The sequence below is a fragment of the Rattus norvegicus genome, chromosome Y, assembly GCF_021556685.1.
Source record: "Rattus norvegicus strain SHRSP/BbbUtx chromosome Y, alternate assembly SHRSP_T2T, whole genome shotgun sequence".
Taxonomy (NCBI): domain Eukaryota; kingdom Metazoa; phylum Chordata; class Mammalia; order Rodentia; family Muridae; genus Rattus; species Rattus norvegicus.
Window position 1 is genome coordinate 55,875,843 of NC_141555.1, and position 11,869 is coordinate 55,887,711.

At 41.4% G+C, this 11,869-nt stretch overlaps 1 protein-coding gene across 3 annotated transcripts; it reads right to left on the bottom strand.

The window, feature by feature from the left end:
* Positions 1-557: 557 nt before the first annotated feature.
* LOC147998043 (Y-linked testis-specific protein 1-like) lies at positions 558-2,791 on the bottom strand. 3 transcript variants are annotated; one of them, XM_087601364.1, is made up of 3 exons: positions 2,621-2,776; positions 714-1,586; positions 558-634 (listed from the first exon to the last, which is right to left on the bottom strand). In XM_087601364.1, the coding sequence occupies exon 2, from the start codon at positions 1,507-1,509 to the stop codon at positions 715-717; it is 795 nt and encodes a 264-aa protein (XP_087457490.1). In that variant the 5' UTR covers positions 1,510-1,586; positions 2,621-2,776; the 3' UTR covers positions 558-634; position 714. The 3 variants fall into 3 exon arrangements, with proteins under 3 accessions (XP_087457490.1, XP_087457492.1, XP_087457491.1); XM_087601366.1 differs by having other exon boundaries at positions 714-1,541; positions 2,621-2,765; XM_087601365.1 differs by having other exon boundaries at positions 558-1,586; positions 2,621-2,791.
* Positions 2,792-11,869: the final 9,078 nt, after the last annotated feature.

Here is an 11,869-nt window from a genome sequence, read left to right on the forward strand (position 1 = left end):
TGAGCTCATGTCCGATGGCTCCCAACCACCTTTAATTTCAGCTCCAGGGGACCTGACTATTCTTGTCACTGTGGTCTCCTGTATTCATTCCTTGCCCTACCCAGATAAATAAAAATAATACATCTACATATGTGAAACAGGTTTCATTAGGTTTTGTTAGTCAAACAATCCCTGATCTTCTCTGATTCTGAGTCTGCTTGGATCAGTTTATTGGGTTTCCCCTTGGGTTCCAAGACCACCTCTCTGTTACCTGCCACTCTTTCGCCAACTATCTGTTTCTCCCTCAAACTTCCCCTCAGAGAGTCTATCTATTTCTGGCCCCTCTCCACTGCTTCCTAAACATCCATCTTTTTTTTTCCCTGTGCCATCCCTGGTCCTCTAAGCCTTATCTCCAGTTTTTTCCTCTCCCTAAAGACCAGACTAGCTCAGTACTGTTTGTTTTAGTGTATGTGACATTAGACTTACTGTTCACAGCCTTGAACTTTCCGGCTTCCTCTCAATGTTCCATCCACCACAGCCAGTCTCCTCCACAAAAGTGTGCATACACAACACATCACATCACACATTTTAATTTTTAGAGCAAAAACAAATTCCACTGGAAAAGATACTGGGGATGTCAAAGGCCATTGGGTATCTGAAACACAGAAAAACAAACATTTTCACCCCAATCCTATAAATTCCCCATATATGTCCCCTCACTTTGTGAATTTCACCTTAACGGATCTTTTCCATCAGATTATAGACATAGATGTGGACGTCGCCATCAAACTTGATGAAGTACACGGAAGGCTTGGCTAGAACTTGGTAAATGACTTTGCCGATCTTTTTGGACCCGTCACTTCTGGTGAACTGCACACATTGACCTGTTAAGATGTCGCTGCCAACTTCTGACTTCACCTCTGCTGGCGAAATCTCTGGAATGATACGGAGATTACCTTCTGTGTAATCATCCAGGAGTTGATAGATATATAGGACTGGATCTTTCTCATAGGTGATGTAAAACCAGTCCTTCATGATTGGCACCTGGGCTAGGACCACCCCCCTCCAGTTGTCCTTAGAGCCATGTTTGCCCTCAAATTTATGCTCCACAGCACGGCCAACCATGGCACTTGCGAGTTGGGCGTCTTTCACTTGAGGAAACACAACTTTGTGAGTCAAGACCTTAAGCTTTAAAATCCTCTCATCACTGTGAAGTGCCAGTCCATAGACACAATCAACTCCATCATACTTGACCAGATAGAGAGAGGGATTTGTTGGCAGTTGATCTAGAACTATTGCCTTCCATTGGGTGACGGGCTCATCACCTTCCTTCCATCCGTGTGAAATTCTGCACCCCACAATGTTCCCCAGGGACTGGGGAGAAGGCCTCTTCCTCTTCCGCTTCTGGAAGGATGGTGTGCTCATCCTCCTCACAGACACCCTCTTCTTCTTGGCTGTAGACCTAGTGTGGTAGGCCACGGTACTCCTGGTCCACTGTCTTGTGGCTATTGTTCTGCGTTCAGGCTTCATACTTTCCCATGGCCTGGGTTTGAAGAGCTCACCTGCTTAAACCAGAGACAAAGCTGGTACCTCTGTCATATGAGTACCTGCAATAACAATGGGGGTGGGGTTGGGGAGGGTGCTGGACCAAGGCTCTTGTCTATGAGAACTTTGGAGCAGGTGAGGAAGGCGATGGTAAACAGGTTTGAGCATCTGAATCTAATGCTGTCATAATCAGAAGTTCATAGAAGTGCTGGGCAATGGTGGAGCACACCTTTAATTCCAGCACTCCAGAAGCAGAGGGAAGCAGACCTCTGTGAGATCAAGGCCAGGCTGGTTTACAGAATTAGTTCCAGGATAGACAAAACTACCCACAGAAAAACCCAATCTCATAAATCAAAATCTAAAGTTCAAAGGAAAATGAAAAAATGGTTCTCTACAGCTCAGAATAACATATTTAGACATATTTCTTCAGCCCGAGGCACTTTGCCTATGCTGAGGAACATCTCCTTGAATGGCTAGTTCAGTGTGGGATTAAGTATCCTTGTCCCCACTTTAAGCAAGCAGAACAGAGAAAGGATAGCAAAGGAGCCAGAAGGGTGGCCACACCCCTTCTCTACCATCTAACTATGAGCTATTTGGCAACATCCACAAGTATCTGCCCAGAGACTAAGCACAGCAGTCCACTGGCCTTCTCTACTGTGCATCCTGACCCAGCCCCAGGTTTATTCCCCGAAGCTGTTGCATTTTCGACCGCAACAAGAGTCTTTTGTGTAGGCAACAATAGCCTTTTAGAAATAATATCTACTGGGGTTGGGATTTAACTCAGTGGTAGAGCAGTTGCGTAGCAAGCACAGGGCCCTGGGTTCCTCAGCTCCATAAAAAAAAAAAAAAAAAAAAAAAAGAGAAATATTTTCTCCAAAAATACACAGGCACAGAGAGGAGCTTTGGCATTTTAGTAGAATTTTGAATTAGATATTGTTAGCAAAGAATAATAAACTCCGGAGACTGACTAGCCTAGACCATCTGCCTAGCTCTCAAACGTGGAAGACATTAGAACGTAAGGTTACTTGCTGTACGAGGGAAAACTTTTAGCTTTCTGTGCTACAAGGGTCCCAGTTATCTTCATAAACGTATTTACCAAAAGAAAATGTCCTAGTCGTCCAGATTCTGTCTTCTGAAACCGGTCAGGCACCAATAGGTTGTTGAACAGTTGTGGGGTTCAGGAGCTGAACTAGCTTTCACACCCCGCTCCAAAGATAGTAAACCCACCTTCAAAGTAGTCTAGCGCCTCCAAGTGGAAGAGATGTGCAACCTCTGCCCTTGTGCTCTGTGACATCATCCAGGCTCTGCTTACGTCATAGAACCCCTCTCAGGCCAGTTCCTTCCCTAGTTACGCTTAGAAACTTCCAGCATCTAGGTTTTAGCTTCTCATGTAGCCTCCTGGTGAACCAAAATAAAGTCCCCACCCAAATATTCTGATGACTCGAGTCACAGTCTGCCCAAGTAGCTCTTTTCATGCTTTTTATTTTTCTGAAAAACTCTTTGGTTTCTGAGTCACCAACATCCTTGGTGGTTATTTTCCCAGCTCCTATGTTTTCTTTGGTTAACTTTAAGTTATTCTCCGTATCAGAAATATTGCTAGGCTCTCTTTCCGAGGCAGCACACAGGATAGAACAACAAAATTGGCTCTATCAAAACCCACAATTAGAGGAGGGCCATTTTTATTGAAACAAAGCTGGAATTTGACAAGATTAAGTACCTTGTATTGAAGACAATGGCAATCATGAATTATGGATTCTTTGCAAAGAGCGAGGAAAAATTAGCTCCTGGACCTGCTTCCAAAGTCGGAATAAACTTATCACAAACCCAATATCGACCAGTCATATTTTAAATGTCTTTAAAATTTATCAGCACTTCTGATTACAAGGAATTTATTAGATCAAATGCAGTAAAACAGGATGAAATAGATGAGGTAATTTTGTTTTTGAAATATGGGTAGACAGAATACTGGATCCAGGTAAGTATGGAATTTACCTGTAAATTACAGGCCACTTTAATTGTTTGTGTCACATAGTTCTTCAGATCTTCAAAAGGATTCTTTTTAGAACCCTCCCCTGTCCCCACTACACTCTGACCATCCCTTCCCTCTTCCCAATAATTCCCTTCCACTTTAACATTATAATTTTTTAAATGTACTTAGAGCTTAACAACTTATGTCAGCTTTTTAAAATCTGTCCAATTTTCTAAGTGCACCGTCTTCTTTTTCTCCTTCTATCGTAGTTTTAAGCACATTTTCTTTCACACTTTGAGTTTTACTCTCTCTCTGCTCTTATGACTACTCTGCCATTATGTGACTGTTGGTCGACTATGTGGCTGACCTCAATGTGGGGTTAACTCAAATGACATGAATTCCCCCCCTCTCTCCCCTTAATCTTCCTTCTCTAGGCACCTGCAGAGAATTAAAGCATTGGGGATTTTTTTTAACCCTGGAAAGCACACACACGCACACACACACACACACACACACACACATACACAAACATACGCACATACACACAGAAACACTCATAGAAACACAAACACACACACATACATACACACACAAACACACACACATGCACACACAAACACACACACAAACATACACATATACACACTCAAACACACAAATACAGAGAGAGACAGAGACAGAGACAGAGAGAGACACGGTGAGAGACAGAGAGCCCATGAGAAAACATGTGATATCATCATTTTAAGAACATTAAACAGACAGAACTTTCAAAAAAGTGAAGAACAAGTAGGCAACAAGAAGAATAATCTCATCATAGCCATCAACTTGAGGAGGAAAATTTTCACACTCTAGGCTTCTAAGTACCAGTCTGTTACTGAGCAAAGTAGGGGCAGGAACTCAGGCAGGACTCTAGAGGCAGGAAAGGAAGCAGAGACAACTTAGAAATGCTGAGTACTGGATTGCTATCCATGACCTACTCAGCTTTCTCTCCTTCTCATACAACCCAGGGCCACCTTCATAGGGGATGACACTATGCATAGTGGGCTAGACCCTTCTACATCAACCATCAAAAAAAAATCCTTACAAATGTGCCAAAGGACGTTCTGATGGAGGCAATTCTTCAGCTGAGGCTCCTTTTTCCCAGGTTGAGTCAAACTGACAATAAAAACTAACCAGGACCCCTGCACATTCATTCTGATTGCCACACTGTGTGCAATAGACAAGCCATTGGAATAACCTTAGCTGTTGATCACTGGATGAATGGCTTAAAAAAGTTGATATACATTGATGTGATTTTCATCTATGTGTAAGAGCAAAGGGTTTTGTTCTCAGAAAAACGGATGGAACTGTAAAATACAGTATATTAAGTGAAACAAGCCAGACTCAAACAGATGATTGCAAAATTTAGATTTTAATAAGGGATATTATGTGAAATTGGGCATTTAGGAAAAGGAAGGGGAGCAGCAGGGTGTGTGTGTGTGTATGTGTGTGTGTGTGTGAGTGTGTGTGTGTTTGTGAGTGTGTGTGTGTGTGCAGGTGGAAATGGTGGTGAGTTGTGAGAAAGAAGATGGCTAATGTACAGTATAAACCTGTACTAGGAGTCACATGCAAGCCCACTGACTTGTACATTTAAAGAATATCGATATAAGAGAGCTGAGTCTAAAACAATGTTTTGATTAAATTGGGGGTTTATGCTTTAGAGATACCATAAAGTTTATTCATATTTTCCTTCCCACTGGGCTCTTGCTGTTGCGAGCTTGATACTTGTGACAGGATATGGCAATGAGCTTTGGTTTCTGTACCTCATTAATAACCCGGAATTCATGTCATTCAGTGAGGCTACCGTGGGGAAGGAGGTAGTTAGAGATCTTAAGGGTACACCACGTGGGAAGAATAATACCCACCCCCACTATAGATTTCCAAATATTCACCATCATCTCTGGTTTGAATGTGATCACCCAACATTTATTTTCTGAAGATTAATCCCCAGTGGGAATGTAGTTGTGAAGAATTGATTAGGTTAAGAGGGATGCAACCTACAAATAAAGATCCATTAATGATGCTATTGTGGAAAAAGGTTAAATTATGAAAAAGGAGTTTGGCTCCCTCTCTTTTATTCCTAGCCCCCTGGATCCCTTCTGTGGTGACAACATCCCACAAGAACTCCTTCCTCTGCCGATGGTCTCTTCATCTTGTATTTACAGGTTTCTGAATCATAATAATACAGAATCTGTGTCATTATACACTAGCCAATCAGTGCCATTCTGTTTGTCCATAGAAGCATGAACATGCCTCAGAATTGTGAGCAGCTGGGTCATATGGGAAAGCATAGCTGGCAGAGAGGACTAGGTTGTTAGTGCTGACTGAAGACAAGATGGTTTCAGGTTTAGCATGAGTGCTCTTTGTTAAAGAAACAGCACAGAGGAAGAGTGTAGATTGGAAAGTTGCAGCTTAGAATGGACTCAGACATCTACTGTTGGCCTTTCGTGGACAAGGAGCCATTAGGAAAAGGGAAAGATCACTAGGGATAGCTTCAGCCACTGCTTTTGTCTAGCAGAACCCTTTTTAGAATCCTATCTTCGAGGATGTGAAAGAAAACTGCCTGGAGTCACTTGATACATCAGTAACCATCAAGAGTGTGTACACTATTATAGAGGGACCCAGGAAAAAGCCTGATCTTGGAAGATCCTTTGCCTTCAAGAGAGGAGACTCCTCCCCACCAACACTGGGAAACCCATCTACGTCGGTAAGGGCATCCCACTAAGTCCAGATCAGTGGTCCTTAATCCTTGGATTGAGACCGCTTTGGGAGCTCAAATTGCCCTTGCACAGGAGTCACATATCATATATGCTGTATTCCAGATATTTACATTACAACTCATAACTATAGCAAAATTAAAGTTATGAAGTAGCAATGAAATAATGTTACAGTTGGTGGAGCTGTATTAAAAGGTTGTGTTAGGAAGGTTGGAAACCACTCTTCCTGACCCGTCTAAAATATGTCTGTTGGTATGAACTGGAGTTATAATCCCTTTTATTCAATCAGGCAAACCCAAAAAAAAAAACAATACACCACCAAAAGTTTATGAAGGATACACAGCCACTGTACCCACAGTGTCAGGACTACTGACATCTAGACAAGTGGTGTCAAAATGGAAATCACGTCACACCATGACAATCCCCCTAAATGAAAAGCAGAGGAGAAAAACCAGTTCCCTGGTGGTGACACCAAGAGAAAACCATTGTCAGAATTGTCAACAAGGATTTTAAAGCCAGGATTCAAGCGTCGTCAATGAGAAACCTACAAAACAGGCAGAAGGGCTTGGTGAGATGGCCTACTGCATAGGAACACTGGTTGCTCTTACAGAGGATCAGGGTTCAGAGGATCTGATAGACTCTTTGGTCAAAACACACACACACACACACACACACACACACACCGTAGAGAAAAATTAAAAAAACAAATTAAAAAGAGAAGGAGCCAGGTATGTCCCTTTAATCCCAGTACTCAGAAGTAAGGTGATTTCTGTGAGTTCAATGCCTACCAGGTTAATAAAGTGAGTTTCAGGCCAGCCCTACCTACATAATGAAACTCAGTGTCAAAATAAAACACAAAAGAGTGTTTTATTTATTTCTGATAATGTATGCAACAGAGAAACTATTTCTACAGAGAAAGACCTTATTGTTGAGAGAATCAGTGGGCATGAAGGATACCCCAATTCTTTATGTCACTACTCCATCAAAGCCTTACCAGGAAGCAAGAATGTGTCCAGCTAAAAATGAAGCAGGGCAATTATGAGTAAAGCTGTGGACACACATCAGCCCATCAGCAACAGAGGCAGGCAGAAACCAGCTAGGATGAGATGGCTTCACCAGGCAATGTCTCTGAACTAACAGTCCCTAGTAGCACCAGGTTGTTCTTTTCCTTCAAGTACCCCTGGACTTTTCAGACACTCAGAAACCATAGAACAAAGTGTGGAAAATGCCTAAGAAAAGATGTGTTTTGGGACATATATGTTTATACAGGTTTCATGTAGCCCAGGCTGGCCTCAAACACACTATGCACCCAAGATGATTTTGAAGTCTTGATTCTTCTCCTGGTAAAGGGACTATGGGCATGTACCACCACACCACTGTAGGTGGAGACCAGAGCTGTGTGAGAGCCAAGTGAGCACTCTGTCCACTGAGCTGCATCTCCAGCCCCTAGGGATGTGTTCTGCTAATACAACAAAACTAAAATAGAAGTCTTCAATGAGAGACAACAGGAGTCTCCCAGTCTAGAAACATTAAATTACACATTCACAAGTAATACATATGTCAAGAAATAATTAAATTATGTAACAGTAAGAAAAAAAGAAGAAGATAGGAAACATACTATCAAAATATGTAAGACATAACTATGACGGTGCTAAGAGGAAACTTTATTTAAAACAATTATTCTTAGATTAGAAACAAAGACCAGCAACCTAAATTTTTATCTACACTAGAAAATAAGAAAATAATTAATTCAATGAAAAAAATAATTGATAAAATGAACCCCAAAACACTAAAAATAAGAAATTAACAAAAAAAGACAATGAAACACAATTTGTTTTCTTTTTTAAAGCATTGAATGGTATTTCATCGTCTCAATTAGACCTAGATAGAAAGTATATGGTCCATTCTCTTTGGCAATTTTAAAAACAAAAAGTAATTGTCGTGTTTTAGAGTTTATGCAGAACACTGAACCTGGTACGACAGACAAAAATTAAAAAAATATTCATCGTATAATCCCTTTTTAATGACAGTGTTTATTCTCTACCTATCTCTCCTATAATCTGTTTAATATCAGACAAGATTTCCAGGGTTGCCATATGGAGATAATGCACTGTTGAAATGGAAGCACAGCATTGTATTCCCAAAACAGAATGTGGTTTAGAACATCATTGTTTTTATCATGAGGAAACTAGCACAAGATTCAAGCCCAGTCTCCCGAGGCGTTGTCTCATCTTAGAGCCATTTCTTCAGACAGCACTTTCCATGTGTCATATTTTTCTTCAACAATCGAAACGGACTTGTTTGCTGCACTGTTTTGTTTGCCATGCTGCTTGGGAAATCCTGGACCATCAGACATGACGAAAGTTCTCCTCCACAACCCGAAACTACAGCACTGGAATTGGTGTACCGGAAATAGAAGAGACAGAAACCAAAAAAGAAAAAAAAAACTGTTGTTGTTTGGAGAAGATTCATGTAAGTAGGCCAAGCAGACCTTGGACTTTCTATGTAGCCCAGGTTGTCCTTGGACTTACTATGTAGCCCAGGCTGGATTTGAACTTGTGATCTTTGCGAGTATTGAGAATATAGGTATGCACTACCACACTCAGCTTTGTATCTGTTATTATAATTGACACAGCTGTGGCCCCTCATTTGCCAGCCTCCTTCAACATCAACAACAGCATCCACAATCACCTACTAGAATAATCCCATCCTTTAACTCATCTGTTAAGGTAAGACTTTACAGAACAAAGAGTCAGCAGGGTCCTCCTCCTTATTAGGACACATTTGTTTGTGGGATTTGAGTGATTGTTTGAGTGAGCCAGTCATACCTTAACCTGGTTCTGATATTATGACCAAGACAAAAAAAATAAGAAAACAAAAGTAAAGGAGATGGGCCCAACACCGGGACTTGAACCTTAGCAGTTGAGGAGATGGCTCACAGGTCTCAGGTAAATGATGAGTAGGCTTTGTTGCTCACATAGAATCCCAGTCCAGGGAGGAAGAGTTAGGGCAGATACCCAGGGCAAGATAGCTGTCAAGTGTAGTCATATTGGAGAACTCTGGTTTTGACTGAGAAATGCTGCTTCAATGAATAAGGTAGAAGAGAAATGTATTAGTCCATACTTTATACACTGCACTTGTATGCATGTACACACACACACACACACACACACACACACAGACTCACACACAGACTCACACACACACACACACACACACACGAACAAAACAAAAAACTTTGGTCTTAAGGCATTGTCTCCACTGTAGTCGCACATAGTAGGAGGTGGCGATCTAAATAAGTGTTCCTTTCCATCCCCATAAAGACCAACATAATTATGAACCCTCAGTAACGGATGTATACAACCTGCTGAGGACAACCAGATGATTAGTTTAGTCTCCTCGCTCTCTAACATATTCTGGTGTTCTGTTTCAGGAATCCTGAGGTGGGGCTTGGCTGACTTGAGCCTTACTCCCAGTATTGCATCCAAGACAACTTTCAGCTGCCATGTACTGATCCTTGGAATTCCCTGCCAAGGTACCGTGACTTGCATTGCTCACGAGGCCATGCCATGAAGCAAGAGAAGGTGTGGATGTCTTACTCTGCCATTTATTACTTTAGAGTAATGGGAAATTAGCTCGAAATTTAAACCTCACTTCCCTCATATATAAATGAGCAGGCGAACAATTCCACTTCATCAGATCTACATTAGGAATGAGTTAAAAAAACACATCAAAACGATTAGTGCCGGGGTTGGGGATTTGGCTCAGTGGTAGAGCGTTTGCCTAGGAAGCGCAAGGCCCTGGGTTCGGTCCCCAGCTCCGAAAAAAAGAACCAAAAAAAAAATGATTAGTGCCAATGTGTTTTATGAATGATAAGCAATATTATTTATATGATTTGTAACACTGGAAATTATGGTAACTGGAACGTAACGGTTTTCATTACCTTTGCACAGATGATGCCAGGAAAGCATCTAGAATACAGAAATGCTTCCTTTTTTGCATTATTTCCAAGAAGCATTTCTTTCTGCTCCAATTATTTTTTTAAAACTTACTTTCCACTCCATCTCCCCTTAGGTGATTAGGTTAGAACCGGGTTTGGTGAGAGGGGTTATAAAACGTTGTGTTACAGAATATATTTACAAAATCGACTGTTGAGTTCAAATGGAGGCACCCTCCATGGAAAAGCCAAGCTCCTCCTGAAGATATTTATTTCTTTTCTTTTTTTATTTTCATTGATTTCTAGTCTAGTCATTGATGGCTATTCTAGGAAGAATCAACCTCGGTTGAGGAGATTCCTCCGTCAGATTGGCCATGACTACGTCTAGGTGGAATTTCCTTGACTGTTAACTGATGTTGGAGTGCCTGGTCTACTGTTGGCAGCACTGCCCTATGCAGGTGGGACTGGACTCTGTAAAAGTAGTTGAATGTGAGCTTAGAAGAAAGCCACTGAGCAATCTCTGTAGCTGTAGCTTCTGTTTCACAATCCTGTCTTGGTTTTCCTTCATGATGGGCTGGAACAGATAAAATGAAACAAAGATTTCTCTTCCCAAGTTGGCTCTGGTGAGTGTATCATCAGAGCAACAGAAAACCAAAATTAAGCAAAAATCACAGTGCCAGATGTGGGATGTCTTCCTGAAAGTTGCTGACCAGCGAGATCACAAAAGCCCTAACAACTTTACAGGCTGTTGCCATTGTTCTTTGTAGGCCTCCAGAACTTGATGGTAAGACACTATTTCTGAAGGTACTGAATCCTTTTGTTCACAGGTCACAGAAGGGTAAATGTGAAGTTGAGGTGGAATCATCCTCTATAATGGATAGCCTTCATGGTTCAAGAAAGTGCTATGTATGCTTCTAGGGGACAAAATCATCTACGACCTTAATCGGGGGTGAATCATTCAAGGTAAAATGTCAGGCAAGATGTGCCCATAATGTGTTAGTGGCATCACAGTCATGGGAGTAACCGGTGGCTTTCCAATTTGATACAAGGCATATTCAACACGAGGTTCTGTAAAGTCGTCAATAACCTATATTTAGGGTGATATAGGCCCTATGAAAGAACCTAATGCTAAATACATTGTCGAACTTCCTTCCAAATATCCATATTTGTATCTACAGATCAGCGTTGCACTCAGCTCTCATCAGAGAAGAAGCCTCTGACTACCATGGGCAGAGTCGTACAACTGGACAAAGTGTTGGGAATCAGTGGTGTTGAACTAATCATGTGGATATAGGTCAGCTAAGTCTTCTCCTCAACAGCTCAGAGAACATCATGAGAGAGTGGGTGAAAGGAATATATGAACCAGAAGATGGGGAAGTGGACAGCAAAAGGATATTTTTTAGATTGTACCTAGTCATTGAACTCTTAAACTTATTGTGGCTATGGTCATGGGCACAAGAATAGGCCACTCAACACTTCATTACAGATGGGAGAGGACATAAAGACCCTCCCCTCCTTTGGCAATCAACATTTATTGGACAGCTATACCTGCTTTTCTTCCCTAAGTTTCTTGTGGCTTCTGTATATGGATCTTTTATACAGATACATAAAAGCAAGGGAAACACCTGTATATGGAATTTAAAACAAGGAAAGAAAGAAAGAAAGAAAGAAAGAAAGAAAGAA